Below are 24,367 nucleotides of genomic sequence, written 5' to 3'. Positions count from 1 at the left end.
TGTTTGATGGTGTTTGCTATGGTTGTTACGAGGCTCGATAGAGTGTTCAAAAAATAATTTTTCCACGACCAGTGAGAGATAAAATTTTCCATGAAGATTGTTGGAGACTGACACTTTGTCACGTACACCATAAACAGAAAACAGGTATGGATGAGGTTCACTGCTCGAATAATTTGTAAAATGCTGCAGTTTGATGAAAGCTAATTGGCTGCTGGAATGGTCTGCAAACAGTTGATACCGAAAGAAATAAAGTTATGAGCTTGTTTGTGAGGCCTGATAAAAAGCGGGCACCAATGAGGGGGCTTCGACCCTTGCTGTCGCTTCACTTACCCACTGACACTGACTGACTTGACCTTCCTCGGCGAACGGCCACTCCAGCTATTTCAAATTAGACGATAAAATGTGGTGCACGGCCTATTTCTCTTATTCACTTTTTCCTCACCATCTGTTGTGTTTGCTCACCTCCTCGACTCTCTTCCCTTATCTATGAACATTATGGTTTCACTTTGATTCGTGAATAAAGCTATAAATTTTTTTGTAATGATGGAGAAGGAGGTTTTTATACTCAAACTTCAATCAGAGCTCTTTTGTAGCTCGTAAAGTGCATTAATAATATATTTTCTAATCTACACTGTAATGCTAATATCAATTCTCCTCCTTGTTTATCTTTCTGTTTCATATTTATCTATTTATTTATTTATTTAACAATAATGACAAATCAACTTAAACATAAAATGATTTATCATAGTAGGTTTATGTATATTTTTTCTATCTATATTTTTCATTGGTTCTCCTAATTTTTTCACATTTATTAATTTTCTCATTTCAGCTATCATCATTATTTCTCCCCATTAAAGCTGGGTTTTCGTTTATGCGTAAATGTCGTCGTCCACCACGACAGGGAGAGAATCTCACATTGGGTGGATTTCAATTTGTCTACATAACCTAAAATATTATGTTCAATCATGTTTTAATGGGGCAGGTTGAGCTTATATTTTTTAATACTTTTTAATGGCAATAATGTTGATATTATTAGAAATGTTTAATTCTTTAATTGAAGAGACAAATAATGATGAAAAGTTATTTGATCAGCTGTTTAAGCGCACTTGAAATTTGGACAATATGAATGTCAACAATGCTTGCCGTCGTCGACTGCTGATTTTTACGCACAAACGAAAATGCACATTGATATTCCTTTCTTCCCATTCTTCTGTATTTGAAAAAAAGCAAGTTTTCCTTCGCCTACTACGTCACCTTTTCATCATTGTCAACTATTCTCTATTCTTCTCTTCGTTTGAATGATGCCTACCCTAGATTTCCACTTACTTTCACCAACTTCTTATTCCCTCTTTTCCTTCCTACCTTTCATCTATCAACTGCTTCTTCTCAGTACTCTCCCCTTTTCTATTCATACCTGTTCATTTCATCACTAGTGTCATTCTATCTTTCTCTCACACACTCCCCTATTTTGTATTGATACATGAATCTTATATGAATAGCTTTTCACCAGAATTGTCGCATCAAACATCGCAGTTAAATTTCAAATTTTCTCCTCAACTCATTGCTCCACATCGTTGAACAGAATAATAAATGATTCTTGTTGAAATTATTGTACTTGTATTACTGATATTCTCGATAAAATCAGAGCAAATATGTTTCATAATCCACATCTTCCAATTTAATTGTATTTTTCTTCATTCTATCTCTTCTTTTACCATTCTTCTTTCACGGCTTTTCCTTCACCTACTCCTCATACTAACTTATGTTTTATTTCATCCCTTCTCCAATGTTCTTCTTCTCCCTTACATTATTCCTCCACTAGTTATACTTTCTCTCCAGCCTTCTCTGTCTCTCCCATTCCTTTCTCAAATATTTCATTCTCTGCCTATCCTTAATTTTCTTCTACTTCTCCGTTTTCTACACCTCTCATATCATTGTTTACACTCTCCTATCTCATCTTTTTTGTCCTAATTTGTTGTTTCTTATATTATCTCTTTTCCACTCCACTTTGTATCCATTCCACCCCTTCATCCATCCACCCCCTACTCCTTTCACGTTTTCCAATGTTTCCTCCTAGAAAGAGAAGGAGCAATGATTCCACTGTAACTCCTCTAAATTATTTCATCCATTTATTCCTGAGTCATATATGTAACTTTTTATTTCTCTAATTCACAGCGACACTTGTTCATTTCTTCGTTTTTGACTTCTCTCTCCTAACCTCCCTCTCAAACCCCCTCCTATTCTTTATTCTTAGTTTTCTGTCCTCTCTTCTCAGCTCAGACTTTTTCTCCACTCTTCTCCAGCGTTTCTCTCTCCACCATTCTCCTCTCCCCACTCTGTCCTTTGTCCATTTGGCTGCATGTTATACACTGACCGAATCGATTTTGTAGCTCAATTTGAATAAAAATCTAAAACCAGTGGCAATCTTCGTTATTAGCGAACAAAATGACCAGGTCAATTAAGCGTGGCAGCCATTTGTGGATGTGCCATGACGACAGCAGCCATTAAATTTGCGTTCGCGTTTGACCGATCTGATTAATTTGAACCAATAAGGTAAGACGACTCGCTCCAGCATTCCAAGTAATTCATTGTCAAGGTGAACGACGAGTGACTTTTCTCGTCTCCTTTTCTTCTTTTTTCTACCCTTCCATGTGACTTCAATACTCACTCAATTTAACAATCGTAAATCTGTTCTGTTCTTGTGTTGAGGGTCAAAGAACCATTCGCAACTCATCAATATCGTTTTCCACTTGATTTCCAATTGTAGACAGCTCGTACCTGTAACACGTTTGAAGAACGAGAATAACTGGAATGACAAAATAGTATGATGCTGTCATAAGCATTTCTTTAATGGTCGAGTCCTGTCAATAACTTTAGAATCGTCAAAGAACATCAGGAATCCAGTCAAGTACATCAATAATCATAAAATTTGAAAACGATAGTAGAATGAGTTCAATGAACATGATTTTCACCTTTAGCGCTGTATACTCTATGGAAGTTCATACAAGCCTACACTTAAACTTCTATCATCTAGTTTCTAGGTTTCTATTCGTGTGCTTTCATGATGAAATTGGATTTTTGATAATAATTCGAGGGAGTTTATTTGAAAATTATGTTCAATTTAATGAAAAGCTCCTAATCGTTACATGAATATTATGGAATAATAATTATGCATTTGCATCTATAATATGTTTTTTATCTACTTAGGTACTGAGCAATTCTAAAACACTTATCAAAACCTTCCATTTCATTATTCCCATCCAATTTTTTATTAAAGGATATCAAATTTTTGCATTAAACCATCTATAATATTCATGAACTCAAATTAGGCTAATATTTTTCCATACAATCGGCAAATATTTTATTCAATCTCCGAATATTGAATATAGCTTGTTGCATACTTTCGTTGTATTGACTACTCCTGCATAATTCCGGTATGCCTGGTTCCACCAGCTCGGTCAATACATTTGAACATGATCAAGCCGGGTACGATTTACAAGTGTGCACTAGATTTATCAATAGTAACTCTCGCCATAGAAATATCTCCCTGTGAACTTATTGCAAAGTGTAACTGATTTGATCATGTTCAAATGTCTTGACCGAGCCTTGTGAAAACGGACGTTAGTCTCTTCAAGAACAAAAACTCAGTTTTTTTTTTGGAAAGAAACTAATCTAGAATTATTTATTGTTAGTTCAGAGTATCTCTCAGTGATTAGACCACTATAGAGTTATGTAATTTTGTGGAGAACTAACTCATCTATTAAAATATGGATTTTTTCACATTGTAAATGAATGTTTTTTGGATCGATGAGTGAACTGAGCGATTAGAGAAAGAGCTGAGATTGTGCGATTCTCAGTGGAAACTGCACACATATAGCACCTGTTATTATCAGAATGAACATAATTTTTTCTCTGCGACTGAATCCATGATTAGCCTATATTTTTTACGTCAAATAGAACAAGTTGCAGTGATACGAAATGCTCAACAATGCTGTTCCGTGCATGACAAAGACCTTGGCAAATGGCAAATAATTATCATTAAGTTCAATGCCACCCTCAGGCTAGTAATGGCTTCTCGGCTTGTATAAAGTTACACCAATAGGCTATGCAACTTGTTCCGTGTTGGATTCGGTATTCCAGCCCTATAAATCACAAGCGTTGGTCACTGCCATGGCCTGCAATTATTATTCAATATTTATCATAATCGAATCGCTTTCCAGTAATAATTTCAATATAGTTGATACAGGCCAGCTTCGGTCAGATCAAGTCGATAAAAGAATAATGCTGCGTAGAATGGTGAATATTCATACTGAGAAGTATGATAATTGGACAGGGGAGCTTGAATCCACTTGAGCGAAATTTACCCACTACTCAAACCTTATCTGGAAAATATGCTAGATATAATATCAATTCTTCAGGGTGTGAAAAAGCTATCATCTCGTAAAAAACCCATAATTTTGATAGTTAGTTACCACTATCAATTTGGATCTTAAAATATAATAGCAGGGTCAAATTTTCGGCACTTTGGTATCCCTATTCCCGTATTTTATCAGTTTCCTTGTGCTTTTAGTTTTTTCCTATAAACCTTCATTCTTTAATTTTAGAATTCTTCAATGCTGTTTTTCATCACCAATAGGGATGTCAATCCCGGGACTGATTTCCAATCCCGATATTTCGGGATTATCCATTATCAATCCCGGGATTGGTAAAAATCAGTTTCATGCATTTTCAACCAATTGTTCCTCCTCAATTACATGTTCAGTAACAGTGTGTGGAGATGAAAAAGGGCTCATTATAGAGGGAGAGGATATTATTGAAATGAAAAAATACTTAAGAATAATATTAAAATTAAACATAATATAGTAAAGTCTAATCTAATATAAAAAATTTACTAAATTAAAGAGAGATAGAAATTACTATAATTTTTCTATCAACATTCTATTTCTATAATTGTTTTCAAGATTAGGAGTAATTTCTTTTAAAAGCTGAACCACTACTAAATGAAATTTTGTAGAGTCAACTATATTTACTTTAAATAGATATTCTACTTATGATAGAGAAGAAGGGAGAAGAGAAGAGAATAGGAATTATTAGACAGAGAGTGAATAGATGGTGCTTGTTTTTGATGATGCGAACCAATATTACGAATTTTATTTAGCCAGTAAAGATTATATATTATGTATATGAAACTGTAGGCTGCGCCTGTAGAATAAATCAGTCAAACATTCAGAGCAATAAATTAGTTATGCAGAACTCATATTTATCACCATAAAATTCTATATTGAATTGTTTTTGTAAAAATATGATTCACAATAAATTTCAGGCTTTCTAATCCCGAAAATCCTGGGATTGATGCTGGAAAATCCCGGGATTGATGCTGGGAAATCCCGGGATTCTTAGGTATCAAAAATGGACCGGGATCCCGGGATTGACATCCCTAATCACCAACTGCTTAATATTGAATCCCTTTTATGTTATTAGAACGACTAGCAGTCAAATTCCTTCAATGAATGAATTTATTCACTTAATTAATTAATTAATTCATACAAAAAGTACATCATAGAAATGTAACAACAAGATCTTTCGGCCGGATGCTATTAATAACAAACAGTGTTTTAATCTTATTATTGATTTCTATTATTTTCTATAGATTTCAATCTGAATATTTCTCATGAATTTATATTATAGCATCAACTCGCGAAAAGCCACATGCACAGGTTCGTGGTGTATAAGTCTGTACGCACCTTAATTTCAATGTATCTAGCACAAGCCAGCTGTGAGCTTCAAGAATTAACTCATCTTCTGATTTCTAGCTTGTGGTAATGGTAGGCTAGATGCAAAGATACAGCTTGAATATTGTAGATGGTGTTTAGGGAAGTTCAATAGGACATTAAATGTCACTTATTCACTATTTTCGACCAAATTGTTCCAAAGAGAAATGAAACCTGCACTTGATGCTCACTTTTTTGCCACATATTTAATCAGCTTGGCTCATCATTTTTGCTCAGCTTTTTTGAAGTCGTATTGAACTCACCGTGTAACGTGATTGTCATTCTTCTATAATGATCGAGTCTTCAAGTTCAAATCTTCTGATATATTTATTTATTATATTAGTTTCATCAGCTCACTACCAACCTGACAGAATTGAACGGTATCCGATGCTTGATTTAAATACATCATCATTTCAGCCAACCTGACAAAGTTAAAAGCAGCCCAGTGATAATTTAGTCAGTGCTGTCTCAAGATAATTTTGTTGAAAAAGTTATTTTTGTGAATAGGCTAGTACCTACGAGTGGTATTGCTTCTGCCACAATAGAACAACTCCTTCATCTCATATAAAACTGATGAGATCAAGGAGTTACCACTATTAATGGAACCATTCCAACAAGTGGGATCATTATGATGTAAAAAAAGAATTTTGAAGATAATTTGAAGTATTTGTATAAATGAGATGTCATACGGAGCCTTCGAAAACTTTAATTGGTAAGTCCAATTTTCAAAAGCTGTTTATCATTATTGTAACTTAATATCTTGTTCAACCATCAGCTCATCACTGATCATCATTACGATAGTTTTCAGACGTATAAGCGTTCTAGAGGATGTGTATAAGGAATTATTCGTATTCTTCGTACTAATATGACTCCAATTACATGATACAGGTGAAAGAACCATTATCAAATCTTCAAACTCCAGTACTCTCCATACCAAGTACAGTACCTATATAAATTTCCACTACACGTGGAAAATGCTAATATTGTTTTATTCTCTAATCCAGTGACCTTGATTAAATTAAATTAAAAATTCTGATTCGCTTTCGGTTTTTCAATCTACTCTTCTGAGGATAGCTACCATGATGACATCCATAAGAATGCATTGTAAGTGGAGTTTTCATGGACTGGCTTGAGGGTATGTTATTTACGTGCTCAGGAAGTTTCTATGAATCCAGCTCTTGATTACCTGTTATGCAAACTTGGAGCCACTGATCTACACTCAATTTCAATTCTCATTTGAGGTTTCTCATTTTATTTTCAACCTTGAAGAAAAGCAAAAGCTGCACAAACTCTCTATTAGTACTCTGTACTCTTTTTATTATCAGGCAGTAGATTGGTAATATTTTTTTAGAGTCCAGACTGATTGATATTCATAATATATTCTCGTTGTCAACAGTAAGCTTACGCTTATATTCTAGCGGAAATGGTTGGAGCAGCTTTTTTACTGACATAAATCGGGCTGTCAAGTGAAAAATGAGACAATAACATTTTGGAGAACAGTAAATTTCACACTGGTGTTTTGTTATTTTTTCGAGAAAGGAAACCATTTTTCTATTATTGTTGTAAATGTAGTAAGTCATAGATATGAAATTTTCCTCTATAATTATGAAAACTCCGTGAATTCAGGGTGATCTCAATAACCAGTACGAGAGTAAAAATTGAATAGATAGTAAGTTTTTAGATAGTTGTATATTATTATTATTAGCGTATGGCAAACACATACACACACATGAATTCACAAAAATATGCAGGTCTTTGACCTTTGTCAGCTTGAAGAGAAAAAAAATATACATAAAACAAAATAAAACCATCTATCTAGGTTATAGAATACAAACAAAAATATATGACAAAGAAAAGTGTATATATTCACAAGGAAATAGGAAATAATCAAGTCAAACTTGAATGTCCAAGTTGGTTATGTAGGCTATTAGTTGTATCATCGTAAAATGATTGATAATAAAACTTTATTATTATGTTCTTCCTTGCATTATCAGCTAAACATTTATGTTATTTTTGTAAACTTGAGAGCAATTATTGTCGATTGCCATTTCGTAATCGAACTTCCCGATGACTAGTTCAGGTTCAGAACAGTTCCATCTTCTCTGTTTTGTTGAACTAATTGGACTCATTAAGATGATGAGTCAGTGGATAACTCACACAAAATATATTATTTGTCATAACATAACCTATTAATTAGTGAAGTATCTTTGAACTCGAACTTCTATAATCCAATTCAAACCGATTGTCAAGAAATGTCAAGATTTACATTACATATTGATGAGATACTGTCAATATTTGAGAGGTTGAGTAAAATTTGTTAGAATATTAGTTTAGGAATTTGTTTAGATTAATTTGAGTCGAATTAATAATTGGTTTATCCCAGTTATTAGATTTACAGCGTTGTATAGATGGACTTACATAATTTAAGATTATAGTGATATTGAATTATATTAGGATTGATTAAATGAGAAGGTTTGATGCCATTTACTGGGAATGCTGTCATTTTTTAGTGAATCTCACGATAGTCTCATTTATAATCTTGAGTTATAGAAACAACTCAATCATTCATGACACTCGAACTCCTACTCTTATTGATTACATATTTTTCAAAAGAACTCGAATTTTCATCAGAATTTGTTAATTCTAATAATTATTGTCACTGTAAACACTAGAGGGTAATGGATCAAAATCAAGAAGACATTATTGCATATCAGTTTTATTTTCTCCTTAGGGAAAAACAGCGAGTCAGCTTAAGTAAATCTTAAGTACTAATATGTAATCACTTGAAGCATGCATTTCATATAATAAAATGAACCTAAGTGTTACAAATAGAATGAAATTATGGCTTCAGCTCATTTCACGTTAGGTATAAGTTACAGTTTGAAAAGACAGAAATCAATACATACTCTTGTTAATGATTCCAATGAAAATAGAATAAGACTGATCAGTTCGTATTACAATATTGGGAATTCCTATGTATAATTCAAGATTATCAAAATCATTATCAAGCAGGACTTCTTCACATTGATCTCATATAATTATAATTTCAGAGTATAATCATATCACATTCACAGTGTTGTAAAGCTGTAACCATGTCATTAAAAGTAAATCATTTAATAAACTTAAATCATTAGGAATCTACTCAGCACTTAATTATGATAAATAATATCTCTAATATGAAGTAAAATTATCACCGAAAAACGTAATACATTTATAAAAAATATTGTAGTCGTATCTCATGTATGTGTAATATCACTTCACATAATAAAACTACAAAATTTGTCACGGTCATTCAATACAAGTCGCAGTAGTGGTGTACAATGTTAATCTTGTTCTAGAAAAGCTCTTAACTCAATTTGAACTATTTTTCATTATTTGATGTTCCAATACCAGTTCCTAATCTATTGTTGTGTTGTCATTGAATTGTTTAGATTGATAGACTGAGTTATTATCACTCTTCGTTAGAGTAAATAGGCCTATTGATGCCAGTCGTTCTATAGTGTTTTCAATCACCCAAGTTATAATTAACTCCAAGCTCTAATTTACTGAATAATGATGAAACATCTCTTAATGAACTTAATGGAATTTATTCATAACATTTTCCACCATCTCCAATGTAAGGCTGTATTGGTCTTGTAGACTTTAGAGTTTAGATACAAGATTCCATTCCAGTTTTTGTTATAGTTCTGTGTTCATTGTAGGGAAATCATTACAGATAATAGTAAATTTCTTATAAAACCCTTGAATAAACAATTTAACATAGGAGATGGAAATTATCTCTTGAAAAATCTTGGGAATCATTTGAAAAATGCTGATGGGAGTAGATAATTCAGTGGACTAACATTTTTTTGGAACAGTAATCTTGTGAGTTTTCATCATTTCAGTTTTGCTCTAATAATCTAAACGTGATCTTGAACTATAGACTGATACTAGAGGTTCATAGATCAGGAGATGCATTCGACCATGCTCAATCCACTTCGAAGATTTTAGTTGCGAGTAGACCAATATTAAAGCATGTTATGAGAGAGAATTAGTGTAGAATGTAGCCTAATCATATCGAAGAAGAATCCCATGTTGTAATGTGCAAAAGAATTTATTTCATTCCACATGCATGCTTGTGTTCCTTTTGGTAATAACAACTTCATAGCAAAATTGAGCAAGATGTTTTTGACTCATGTAAATGTAAATTAGTACAAATGAAAGAATTCAGTTTGATAAAAAATTTGTAACTAGTCTAAGTAGTCATTCAAATACAAATATTCAAATTGACTAGCTCTTCAAGAGAAATTATGATCAAATAAACGTAATTCTGAACAATTATGATTTGAGTAGATTTAGAATATTATAATAGACAGTGTTATCGACTTGAAACTTTCTTATAAGTAACTAAATAAATATAAGGCACTTCTTGGAGAAGTTGAACTTGAGCAAGACATTAATAATATCAAGTTTTAATTCGCATTTTGATCTTTGAGAAGCAAATAATGGTGAGAATTTAATTTGGCACAATTAGATATATCCGTAAAGTCCAATCATGTTTTAAAATATACAGTGTATCACACAACACACGGCCACTTCTGAATCTATTGATCTGTGGCAAATCATGGATCATCGAAGTAGTGAGGCCTGCAGCTCAATGATTTTTCACTAATAGTCCACAAATAAATAAAATTAAATCTACAATCTATCCAGTAATTAATACATAATACTTATCCTACATTCTAAAAGAGTTAGAATTGAAGAAAGCAATAGAAGAATTTCACAGATGGAAAGTTTAAATTAGACGAATAATTATAAATGATTTTATCGAATTTTCAATCAACAGTATAATATCAAGGTTGAAAACATTTTTGCTATTAAACATAAATCTTTAAGTATCTGCTTCATCAGTAGAGGTTGTGAAACGGACGACTGGAAGATTAAAATAAGTCAAGTGAAGTTCATAGGAAGAATCTATATGTGGATAGATAAATATATATCGCAGGACAATAAAGCTTCACTACTACCTAAAAAATGTACAATACATTACTAATTCAATGCAATGACAATAAGCTTTGACTTTTCCACATACCGAGTTACAATACTATCAATCCCGGAATATTATTGAATACTATCATCTAATATTATAATCGAGAATCCCAAGTTTTCAAAGATAATATAAACAAAATATAAACACTTCAATAGAGCTGACAATAGCTTTAATGCACAATAATTTTTAAGAAGCTTTTGCTAGTATGCGGATTATTTGTTAGTAGAAAAGCTACATAAAGTTTCCTCGTTTCGATAAAAAAAAAAACTGATCCATTAGTGCATCGAGCAGCAGGCCAGAGCGTGTGTTGTTTGCGTTGCGTTGAGCTTGGTTGTTCACTTGAGCGATAGGAACTTGACGAGTGCGTCGTAGATGAGTCTTGGGTTGATGGTGCTGTCGGCCGTGTAGCGGACGCCACGCAGACTACCGTCATCGTGGCTGACGACGCCATACTCGCCGACTATGAACCCGTCGGCCGTCTTCTCCTCGACGCGGTACTTGCGGAAGTTCCTGCCCTCCAGCACGTAGCCAGACTTGTTGGGGTCCTCGCTGTCACCGGGTCGCGGGGGACCTGACGGAGGTGGTGAAGGTCCAGGTGCAGGACTCTGGACGCCGTGAGCTCGCCCATTGGTCACCACACTCACAGCCTCGTCCACCTCGTAGTTCTGTTCAGGCACACCATACACCCGTTCCGGCTGCTGGTAGCTACGCTCCGGTGTCACCGGTCGCTGCTGCTGCAGTGTCGGTTCCACCGGTTGCTGCTGCTCCAGTGTTTGTCGCTGTGACGCCTTCCTGTAACCCAGCGGCTCACTGTAGAACCGCACTCGACTACCCGACGTTGCCGACGAAACACTCGTTTGATAACTCACCGGTGACAACTGCGGATTTTGTGGGTCATAATGGTAAGCTAACGCTTTTGGTTCATTATCATAGCTTGTCACAGAATCTCCCCCCTTCCCTTCCTTCTTATCTTGTCCCCCATATTGTCTGTACCCATGGTTAGGTTGTGTTCTCTCAACAAAATCACTACCTTCATCATCTTCACTCCTTGGTTTGTTCTCCAACTCGTATCTGTTCACTTTGTGAGTACGGTTTTCTGGTTTGGTATCTTTAAGTTTCAGAAAATCGGTACGGTGTACGTTGATCTCCTCCTGAACGGCAGCTAAAGCTTCAGGACTGTTGTGGTAGTCGGTTGATTGGTATTGGGCTCCAACAGATGTCTGCTGTTCGCTGAATCCGTTTGTTTGACTAGCTGGTTTCTGTAGGTTACGGACTCCGAATGAGTTAGGGGGAGTTGATGTCTGCGGCGTGGTCTCTGTGGTGGATGACGTGTGTATTGGTATGACTTGTGGATGCTGGGCAGGTCTGTAGGGTGCGTAGTGCTGACTCTGGACCTGGTGACCTCCGTGACCCTGAGCCTCGATGAGAGGCGCCTCCTCCACATTGAGTGAGCTTCGCTGCACGGCGGTCAGTGTTGGCTGCTCCTCTGTCACCAGCCGGCTGGCAGTCTTCACCAGTTTCTCGCTTTCGAATGGTTTCGGTGTAGAGTGGTCGTCAACCTACAACATCATCAAGTTTAAATCATTCAACATTATATTGTGATGATGTTGAAGTATTCCTCCATGATAAATAAACAACAAGTAAAATGATGTCCACAACAGAACACTGTTTCATTGCTTAGCCAGCCATATCTCAATCTTTGTTCTTGACTACTGCTCGTCTAAACCTACAGTAGTGAACTACATAGCTGAAGATGTGGCTGATTAAGCCTGAAAACCATGTTTTGTAACATGATAAAAATTTGAAAATGATATAGTGATTGGCTGGATTGGACACATAATAAAACATGACGCATTCAGGCCAAGATTCTGGCCAATATTCAATACAGTTGATGGACAAAGGGGTCGTGGAAGACCCCGGCTACAGTATTTAAGACAAATGACGAAGGTTCTGGGTGCTATAAGCTATGTGCAATGGAAGAGAGTAGCAATGAACAGATTCAGATAGAAGGCTACCAACCAATCAAACGATTGAACTGAAAGAAGAAGATAGTGATTGGCAACTTTGATTTCGAGTTCGGGAATTAATTTATTTGATTTCCTCCATGTCAATGAAAAGAACAGAAAGATTTGAAGTTCAAGATAAACAGAATAGCATGAAGTTTTGCACTAGTAAGAGTAACTAATAATTCAATTAATTCGCATCAGATTCACGTAAGAGACATTTTTCCCGATGATAGAAAAGCTACGTTGAGGATAATATTTGCATCACTCGATGATGCAAATCTGGAAATGAACGTTCAAGATTGATGAGAATTGAACATTGTGAAACTAAAATTGTATTGTGAGAAGACTGATCTTCTTAGATTCTATGAATTTTATAAGTTGTTCATCGATGAGCATCGGAAAAAATATATTGCACTGTAGAAACTTGTTTCCTATTATTCCTTAAATTATTATCACAATTGATAACATCAATCCTCAATGACTGATTCCAATAATTCATGTTTCCAATCATGAATAAATTAATGATTGAGAGATTGGAGTACACCTAATCAATTCACAACGTATTTCCAAATTAGAATTCTTCATGCATTTTATTGTGCATGAACAAGTGGATGAGGACTCAAAAAAATTCAAACTTTAAAAATGAACTTTTCTGTCCTGTGGCCTAGCAGTTATTTGAATTAATTCATATTGGATGGAGTAAATCAGTGGTAGCCTACGACTGAAAACAACATTTGGACTATTTGATTACTGTACCTTATGAGAGTGACGAACGACAGACGACGAGACTCGGACGGAGATGACTTGCAGCGGCTGCTCGTTGTCATGTGAGGAGCTTGGGGTGGGAGGTGGTGTTGGAGGCGTGGAGGACGCTCTCTCGGTGAAGCGTGCCCAGTAGCTGGCGAAGGAGGGCTGCTCGGTCAGGGCGCCCATCCCGATTTCGGACGGATTCTCCTCGTCCAGGTCGTAGAACGTGCTGACGGCTGCCTCGTCCTCAGGCTCTGAGGCAGGTGTAGTGGTTGAAGGGATTTCGGTAGTGGTGGTGGTGGGGATTTCGGTAACGATGGGGGTAGTAGTAGGTGAGACGGCGTCTAGAGACAGTCGTTGGTCTTCCGTGAATCGGTCTCTGCTATTGAAATTCCTAGCCGACTCGAACTCTTCGGCGTAATCGGTCGCCTCCAGAACGTTTTCTCCTTTGTGGTTGATGTCTCTCTCCTCACCCTCCACCCTGTGCACTGAGTTGCTGTTCTCCGAGAAGTCGGAGCCGATGGCGGTCGCGCGACCCGGGTGGTGCCGGGATGCACTGTGTGACGAGGAAGTACGCATGAACACGCTGAGGAAGTCGCGGCCGGCGAGCACCTCTTGTCTGTGAGCTGAGAGTCGCGGTGCGGGTTGCGGCTGCCTCACCAATGCCTGTGGCTCCGGCAGGCGTCTCGGCGTCGGCAAACCCAGCGCCGGCATCGCACACAGCCACATCAATACCTGCACGACACAAACATTATTATCAATAATATGAATGATCCAGTCCTTTGTTTATCCAAAATAGAATGAATTTTGTGCTGAATGTGACTTCAAATGATAAATTTATTTATCTGGAATATTGGAATCCGAAATTGTCTCATGAAATGTGCAACCAGATTGTATCATGTAGGAATAAAAATCACCGCACGATTCTCAGACGACAAAGAACAAACAGCAGTTCCGTATTTTTTGTTGGTCCATTGACTATTAATGTGAAATTAATATGCACATTGACCTTAGAGTTCACAGCAAAAAGAAATGGAAATTATGAGATTTCGCATGCTACTTGCCATCACGTGGAAGACGTTAAGTCACTGCATTCGAGAACGAATCAGTATTATTCGACATTGACATTCTTACAAACTATAATAGCCTAATCTCCACGGGGGATTCGACTCAGGTTTTATCTGGACTAAACCTTATTTGGAATTACTTCTCACAAATCGTCCAAATCGAGCTAGTTTTTTCGTATAAGTCTTTGGAGATTTAGGCAATGAAGAGAGACGTAATAACTCCCACGGAGTTTCAATTTTGTATTATTGTTATGTGTTATTTCATTTGGAAATGAAGGAGTTAACGTCTACTTTGACGGTTGTCCAAAAGATTATAATCATTTGTAATAAATTATAAGAAAGTTCAGATGCTCTCATGATTTTTTGAAAATCAATTTGGTTTGAGAATACATTTTGCAATCGGTTGTAGATTCTTTAAATTTAAAATGAAAAGAAAAATCAAAGTTTGAGAACTCGCGAAAAGGCTCTCTCAATTTCAAGGTTATCTGTGGGGAGGCTCTGATGTCTTGCAGCTAAGTTATTATCTCTGAGATAAATTCAGGCTCATTCGTCTCTGACGGCTTACCACTTGAGGGAGCCGACTTAACTAATATAATTCATGAGTTTATGTGGTTCGGATCCCACCTAAAGCTATAGGTCCACTCATTCCTTGCGGTGGATTCACACATAAATTTTTCACTTGAGCGTGGGTAATATTATGAAATGATTAAACGTCCATGCCTACCGGTGGGTTTCGTGCCCACGACCAGGGATTGCAGACTGAAGGTTGCCATAGCCCACTCGCCCACCCTGGCCAAAAAAACATTTTCCTGCCCATCTCTTATCAGCCTCCTATTACGCACGCACAAGCCTAGAACTTGTGAAAAAAGCTCTTCCTCAGAAAAAGCTCTCGATTAAAATAAAGAAACTGTGTTAGCAAGAATATCCTGTCCAGGTATATGGAACAGTTTTTTTCTGTTAACCTTGATGTGATCAATCTGAATGTATTTTAATAATTTGTTTTAGCTGTAGGCTCCAGTAACTTTTTAAAAATAACTCTTGGTAGAGTTCTTCAATTACTCTGAAGCTCAAATACGCAATATCAATAATGGCATAGTCTCCAGATGAAATTATTCACGTTTTACTAGTAACTTTAATCATAAATCAGAGCTATTTTTGTAAATTGGAAGTACTATATTGAGTACATACAATATTGTTTGGGGATTACGAGTTCATGGCTAGTTTATTTCCAGTACGTGTCGGTCCGTTTCGACTTCAACTTGACTTTTTGAATCAGATAAAAAGTAAAGCAAGTGAGAATATATTCAGAACAATAAAAATACCACCCATTGTTGTCCGCTACTCTATTATTGTATCGGTTAACGACATACAACCGTATCCTGGAACTTACAACACCCGATTCTGGTCATTCCTGTGCTTCTACGAATGTTCAGTGTTCAAGACTTACAATCCAATAATTTTGATTTCCAAGGTCGTGAGGCCGGCCAGTTTTATATAATGATATGGAATTTGCGACAATCAGTTCCTATTCAGTAATAGAGCAGATTTATGTGTAGACCAGTGTAATAAAAATCTACAATAATGGAAGAGTGAATAACAATGTTTAGCCACCAATTATTATAACTCAATAAGTTATTCAAATTAACTTCTTAGATTGTGCTTCCTCTGATTGAGTATTAATTTTTATTGCCTACAAACTACTCAGACGAATTAAAAGAGAAGTTAGTTATGGGTCTTCTAGTCATTAGCAAAAGTTACACAGTTCAACATCTCATTCTCATTTATAAATAGCAGAGAAGATAATTTCGGAATGGCATGACTACTACAATACTAATCGATTAAGATAGCTAGATACACATCCAACTGAATGAATGAACCGATCAAATTTCCATTTTTATTGGTTCCTCCCATTAATTTTGTTTGTGATAACTCAGGGTTGTTAGTTAGCTACGTAACTAATATAAATAGCCTGCAGAAATGAAGTCAATTTCAGAGTTTGATATTCTCACATTGTATTCAAAGAAACATTTTATTGTTATTCAATTTGATTACCTTGATGAGTTGATTCTGTTCCTCATATCGTCAGCTTCGTGGAAGCTATTTTGAAAGCAATTCGTTATTTGGTGGAAATGTAGTTTTGAAAATTCAAGAGTGTATCATCATGATCACTAGAATCATTCAGATGTATGCGTTTAACAAAGTATCAGGGAATTGATATGATTATATGATTCCGTTGAATTCCCTACGCTTTTTATCATAGAATGTCTGCAATTAATGATTCAGAGCTTCAAGATAAGTCATTCGATTATTTCAAGCTACAATCCAAAGCTCAAGAGATTGAAATTAACAATTATTAAATTGATTTTTGATCAATATTATACATATATTAGTAGTTCTATATTCAAAGTGTAAGGGGATGCAATGACATGACAGAATTATTATAGAAATCGATATAAGCAATTTTCAGAACCTGATCCATCAATCATGATAGTTGGCTATCATATAGTCTTGTATCATTTCCGAGCCTATTTGAAGTATAATTTGATGTCTTGATAAATCTTGTTCATAGCTCATGGTTGTTGGAGTAGACAAAATTGAGAGCTAGTATTATTTATTGCAAGAGAAAAAACTGCGAATAGCCAGGTGTCATGATTGATAGCTCAAAGGTTAAACGAATTGACAGTCAAATGTATCGTTGTCCAATCAGATATTCATCGTCAGAAATTGGTGTTCCTCCCACTCCTTGTTAAAACCTGTACCAGTAACTACGGAAGCAACTTGTTTGGTCAGGTCATTATCATTTATCTCCATCAATCATGTCCCACAAGTGGCAATACATGTATTAATTACTGGAGGGTTACTGATCAGCTCGTTGACGAATCAATTCACTGCAAATACAATTATTGTAGACAAAAACATATTCTAGACGTTAATTGATTGAAATAATTTCATTGTATTTTTGAAGATGTTGTCATTCTCAAACATACTAACTTGCAACAGCTAAACTCTCCACCAACGAGTTTTTATATCCTATATATAATATAATAAAGGAAAGAATTGGCTTATACACGTAAGATATAGGAAATTCACGAATAACACATATTAATATCTGAACTACTGCAATTGATTAAATTGAAATTTTGCATATAGATTCTTAATTTACCGAGGATGGTCATAGGCCTATTTTGAATTCTTCATGATATTTCATTGGGTCAAGTTCTCGAATTGTCAAATATTTTATTAGACTCTTGCGGAGCACGGGTTACCTGCTTGTCATAAATAAAATTGAACATACTCAGCCATATTTTACCCATATTGTTCGACTCCGAATATCCATCCATTCATTAAGACATTTATCACTTGTATCATTTCTCAGCTCCATTATTCACACACAAGGATAAATAATATTATGAGTGGAAAAGTATGTGAAGCATAATTGTATTAACAGAGTTCAACATCATAAATCCAGCTTTGGAGTTCTAGTGACCGTAGTAACCTTGGTGATTGAATCGCCACTGCAAACATTGAAATAATCGATCTTCTACCCTCAAAACACTTTTAATTACCAGTCTTTGGAAAAAAAAACCATCTGGTAAAACAATGATGAATGAGCTAAACGAACAGGAATTGAGGTATTTCGGTCATTGTTTATTATGCCTACGAAGATTATTGCCTCATTTCAGTCTAAACGCAACCTTGTGGGAGGTGATTGTCATGATCTGTTCTAGCTAGCATACTTAGCTCCTTACTAACAAGCAACAACATATGAAGGTTCTTGGTATCTTGGAAAGGTTTGAAATTGTGCCGAAACAACTGGAGACTTGTACGGTCTGAACAGATATTTACGGCCGGTGACGCTGAGTCCCGTATTTTTGTGCTCTGCGAGCTCGTTATTTGTTCGCTGGTCGACTAGGACTAGAAAGTTGTGCTGAACCGGGCGACCAAGAAAATATGTTATTAGGCCCAGTGCCTCCGGTCTTCAGGCTCAGGCAACCAACCTTTCAATTGTGTTGCCAGGTGTCTCTTGTCTTAGTTGTGCAGGAAACACAATCAAGTACAGAAAAAGTTTGGGAAATGAAAGAACCATAATTTTGTAGTATTGGAAATCTATCAATTTTTCCCGGATAGTCCAATTATAGACTTTTTGGTGGTTGAAAATCTATCTTTACTGTTATTGAAGTGGACTACCTAATTGGATTCCTTCCTGTGGATGAAAGTTAACAATTTAATATGGGGCAAACCGTAAATAGAACTGGTTGGCATTCACATTGCAAGCCGATATAAAGCAAGCACTATTACTATCAATATTATGTTGAAGTACTGCATGTTCACTATCTAAGCTAGAGTAGTAGTTTTAAAGTGTTAAGTAGGATTAAGTTGCATTGGAAAATCTAGAGCGCGAAAGGGGGGGAGGAAATACCAGTTTATGCTGAAGCTCTGAAAATCAGAGATAAAAAAATTCAGTCTGTAGGCTACTGAAGTTCAAGGATCTTCGACTTTTCCACACACGTGAATGAAGAATAACTCCAGGAATTGAAGATTGTTTTGGAGCAACAAGGGATTCTGTTTTTCTTTGGTAACATTATAAGTAATGAGAAAAAAATACATCAGACAGCTATTCGCACGATAAGTGTAATTTTATTCATCGTGACAATAATCATGTAATTGTTCAGTTAAAATTATTTGACTGATTGAATTTTACTTCCTCTTGTATAATATAATAGTGATAAGATGAAACTAGTTATTTTGGTAATTGATGAGATGATACATCATTGTTGGTTTTGGAAATTGAAGATTTGGTTAAATTTGAATTATCTCAACAGATTTGAAGATGTTAATAATATTGAGGGGGAAGTTGGTAACATCCGAATGTAAACGAGTGAACGAGAGTTGGTGGGCGGATTGAATAGTTGCTATTAAATTTCAAATTAGACGATACATTCCAGCTGAATTGGCTATCTGACCAGGTCATGGACAAAATAAAATGTACCTAGGCTTCAAGTTCGTGTCAAATAAGCATGCTTATTACTGTAGGAGGCTATCTTAATTCATCGCTGAAGAAAGAAAATAATAAGCACTCAAGTTGTTTCTGTATCAATATATTTGGCCAATCACAATGTTGATATAATTAGTTTTTCCATTTCTCTGAAATGTTACTTTTACTGGAATCTTACTTCCATAAAGTTTAATAATGTTTTCGAATTACTTAAACATTGATCAGTGATCAGCACAACGCTTGTAAGATATGAGGCAGTTATAAGGTAGTGGCAGGGAATCAGTCACTACATAATTTGGCTAGCAGCCAATCCCATAATGTATTGTGTCTTCCTCAACGGACCAACACTTAGAAGTGAAGAGTACGTCTCCTGCTTTCCTTAACAGCTGTTAACGTTCGCTGAAGCGTCCATCATTGTTTAAAGCTCCTCTGATGCCTGCACTGCACTTTGGTGTTGTATTCATTGGTCCGAATCCAATCACGACTCCACCAACTTATCGATCTCCGACTCTTCTATGTATGCGAACCAACATTTCTTGTATGAATAGTCGGCTAGAATGTTCCTAATACAACATAAAGACGTTGTTCGTTGTTTGAAAGTGACTGCTTAAACCGATAGTGGGAGGAGTGTTGAAAAACTTAACTCTCAGCTGTACACGATTTATTATTGTTAACTTTCACTTTTGTCCCTCTTGTTCGATGGTAATAATAATTGGAGGTGTAGTCATCGCCGCGCACAGAGCACAGAACACAGACAGCTGCTGCTGCTGCTGCTGCACTGCAACTGCTGACCTTATGCTCGTGTCGTTCTTTCTCCATGAGTGGAGCACATTTTTCGCACTGCTTCTATCCTACAACGTAGGTCAACTACTTCTGAAAGCTCTCAGACACTATCGAGTGCTAATGGAACATGAACGACAACGAGACAAGGAACTCACATCAGCAAACGTGTTTGATTATCTCTATAGCTTTGAGATGTAAATTGGGAGTCTGATCGCCATCTGTTGTGGATTCACGGGATTTGAGGAATCTGGAGTCATTGCACTGGGTTAAATTCATTACCACAATTAATTTTCATTAACATGCAGCGATAATGATAAATTTGTGGATGACAACAGAAAATTTAAATATTGTCATTCAATTATACTTAGCCTTAAATGTTTAGATATATTGCCTGCAGTGCAGTTAATAATTATGATGATTATTATTCTTGAAGAATTGACAGTTTCAGTTTTTATTCTAAAAGCTAATGAATATGTCCTACATAGGGCATAGAATCCCATGGAATATACAAGTCTCTCACTTCTATTGATTAACTTTTGTAACTCGTATTGGAGTTACAATTTCTAGTAGTTAAATAAATTTGTTTGGAGAACTGGACAGATCTTAAAGTTGCTCATTTGAGTGATGATTATCTCATCTGCATTGAAAGCACAGCAAAATTAATATTCAGATCTTGACTACTTCAGAAGCAATGCAGTTCTCACAAGATGTCTCAACAACAACAACAACAATTACAACAACAAGCACAATAGAAATCAATAACAGCACTCTAAAAATTGACATCCAAAACTTCTACATATCTATGAGTACAACCATGAAGATGGCTGACCTGCCGAAAGATTTCGTTGTCACAGTAAGTAGACAAGTTCATTTATTAAAGAAATTTGACTGCTAGTCGTTCTATTTGATAGCAAAAGGATAATTTAATAGCAAGGAGTTCGTGATGGAAAATAATATTGATGCAATAAAAAAGTAGCACATATGATTTATAGCCTTCCAATCTTGATTTAACAGAAGAATTTTAATAAAAATTATTCTGTCTCCGCAAAAGTTAGTACATTTACAAAGAAACAACTGTTTGTTTACAAAGAAACCTATTTCATTGCTCAAATTTTGGTAGTTTTTATTTCATTCAAGAACTAGAGTGTGAAACAGGTTTCTGAGAACGGATTCATATTGAAAAGCTAGCCTTTATCAGAGCACAGTTAGTGCAATGATAAGGTTTTATCGACCGCAATCACAATCTATCAACTCACGGGCGTGAAAATTGGGCTTGGTTATAATTGATGGCAATCAGGTTACCCACCAACAGCGACAGCAGGCGGTCGAAGGCTCTCATGCTTATGTTGTGACCACAATCATTTCTATATGTTGTTTATGCTTATATGACGTGAATATATTTTATACAATGCAATATTATCAAGTGAGATACGCGTGCTGGTGCTGGGTCTAATGGAACAAGCTGATATCTATGCCCACCTTTCCACCTCAGGCTAGTCGTTCCCAGCTACACAGGATAACTTCATTTTCCACTTATGATCTTTTGTTACTCCATTTTGATATCACTTCCACATATTTCTTGAAGTGTGAAACGACCTATCAAGTTGCAGAAGTCGAACAATAATCTCAGAAAAGATTAAGTGTGACCTTTATTTTACTTATTGCCACGATAAAACGTTATCTTGTCGTTCATTTATTAGTGAACCTTGTTGAATGATATTTCAAGACAAATATTCCAATTTCTCTATCAGAAAAGCTTGTTGTTATCATTCAATTTGAGTTTCTAAGAATTAACTTTGATATATAGTCAATTTTTCAATATTTTTTATATTGGAGGAGCGAGGAGTATATTAGATCTGAATCTTATAAACTGACTGCCCTTATCCTGGTAATCCCTGTTTAGTACAACGCCTGGAGTTGAGGATCGATTATAGAGGTCGAGCAAAGGTACGAAATAGAAAATACTTATCACTGTGAGAGAAAATCAATGATTGCCACTTTACTTGTCATAGGCACAAAGTGAGAAGTATATCTGGGATGTTGACTTTTGGGAATTGGGAGACAAAATACAGGATTATTCGAATTGTTTATTTGGACTTGAAATTGACTATTGTGAGAAATAATCATAAAACTGAGAAAATCGATAAAATATTGTTCATTGTTGAATATACGATATTTTATCATTTTCAGTCGACATAATTATGTAGAGTAAGTGCATTAGATTCATGTCAAAAAAATTGAAATTTTCATCATGGAGAACATCTATGCAAATGAAACTTGAATGATCCTTAATAGATATTGTTAGGGAGAAAAGCATCCATCTAAGCTTTCTATTTTCATCGTTGGTCCTCACTATTTTCTTTGTGATATAGTGCTTGCGTAGCAACCTTGAGTTACTTGTCCCAAGTACAAAGCCGGATATGAACAAAAGTTTTTAGTCAGGTCACTCCCTTGTTACCTTATGAGCGCTATAGATTGTAGGTCCCGGCTCATTTAACAGACGTGAGCCTCATTGACGGCTTTAATAATATATTCAGGCGAAATGGAACTTCCGTAAGGGAATCCCCACCAATAAAAGCGATACGAATTATGCTCTATTACTTTTTCTTCCATTAAATAATTTTGGTATTGAATTATTCTACTATCCTCATATAAATATCATTATCCGAGATTCAGATTTCTTCAAGAATACCTGGAGCTCTTGAGCAACATCAAGTGACATCTTTAATTGGAAGCTGATCTCATTGTAGTTGAAGTGATACACTGTAGCTGAACAGTATGGTATTCTATTCAATTAGAGTGGTAGCTTCGCAATTAATTAACGACATTGGGGGATAAATGAAATAAGAAGATAGCAGTGTGGATTGGAGTACACAGGAAATTCCGTTGTGCGGATGTTGGGCGCGATGCGTGCGAGAGTCAGACAGGAGACAGGAGAGTGCAGCTGAGAGAGCGGGAAGAGAGTATTGAGCAATGCTTGGTAGAGAGGTACAGAGCGCCAACTCAAGGTCGGGGAAAAGCTTCACATAGCAGTTGCAAGCGTCCTTGTGACGTAACAGGCCAGCAATATACCCAACTACCGGCTGGGGCTTCTGGGAAATCTTCATCACTGGGTCCGAAGAGCTGAACGGAAACCGATCACTCAGTCTACCAAATCTAATCTCAAAGCAATGCAAATCGTCATTATTAGATCATCAGAAATTGAAATTCACACAAATATGTGTAAATGACAGATGCATTGTAAGAAAAAGTTAAATAGATGTTGTCGATCGAATCTAAAGCAATACAAACAATTATTATTATTAATTATTATTGGTCGTCAGAGTATCAAAATCGCTCTAGTATTTCTTTTCACTGAGAGATATGGTGCTCATGACAAAGATGAAAAGAAGTCGGATAAATGTCGATGAAGCATAAAGGTTATCGAATTATTATCAACTGGTCGTTAGAGGATCAACGTATGTTTAGTATCTTTCCTACTACAAGGTCCTTCCTCTCATGTATAAAACATGCTTCCATATATAAAACAACGAATTGCAAAAAAGAGATACAAGTTTCAATCAAGCATAGAGGATTACGAATTAGTCGTTGGAATATTGAAGCAAATATTTCAAGTATCTCTTTCCACTGAAATGTGTCTAGTAATTATAGTATCTCTCCAGTATATAAGATCGTGACGCAGATGTATTGCAGAAAAGAAGACAATGCTTCATGAGAAAGACGTTATGCACTATTTACTTCATACTCTTTTATAGTGGATTTTAGTGCAAGCCTTCCAAGGCAACCACCAACGAGTTAGTGCTTGTTGAAATGTTTTTCACTACCTAACAGAATGTGTAATCATACATTCTTGGGTCTCTGTTATGATATCAGTTCTATATTTCTTGAGACTTCTGTTTTTCAAAAGTAGTTTTCATCAGTAATGTGTAGAGAAGGAAGAGAGAGAAGTAGGACAATCCAAATAAAAT

At 35.8% G+C, this 24,367-nt stretch overlaps 1 protein-coding gene across 1 annotated transcript in view; it reads right to left on the bottom strand.

Moving 5' to 3' along the window:
* Nucleotides 1–8,471: 8,471 nt before the first annotated feature.
* Nucleotides 8,472–24,367, bottom strand: part of LOC111052859 — a 47,463-nt gene continuing 31,567 nt past the window's right edge. The window contains exons 2-3 of the mRNA XM_039425415.1: nucleotides 13,563–14,288; nucleotides 8,472–12,359 (exon numbers count right to left, since the gene is read on the bottom strand). Of these exons, the coding sequence (XP_039281349.1) occupies nucleotides 11,136–12,359; nucleotides 13,563–14,288 (1,950 nt within the window). The 3' untranslated portion in view covers nucleotides 8,472–11,135. The remainder of the gene's footprint in view (nucleotides 12,360–13,562; nucleotides 14,289–24,367) is intronic.

This window comes from Nilaparvata lugens, chromosome 1 (genome assembly GCF_014356525.2).
Source record: "Nilaparvata lugens isolate BPH chromosome 1, ASM1435652v1, whole genome shotgun sequence".
Classification (NCBI taxonomy): Eukaryota; Metazoa; Arthropoda; class Insecta; order Hemiptera; family Delphacidae; genus Nilaparvata; species Nilaparvata lugens.
The sequence above is the reverse complement of the archived record's forward strand: the minus strand, read 5'-3'. Positions and strand labels throughout refer to the sequence as shown.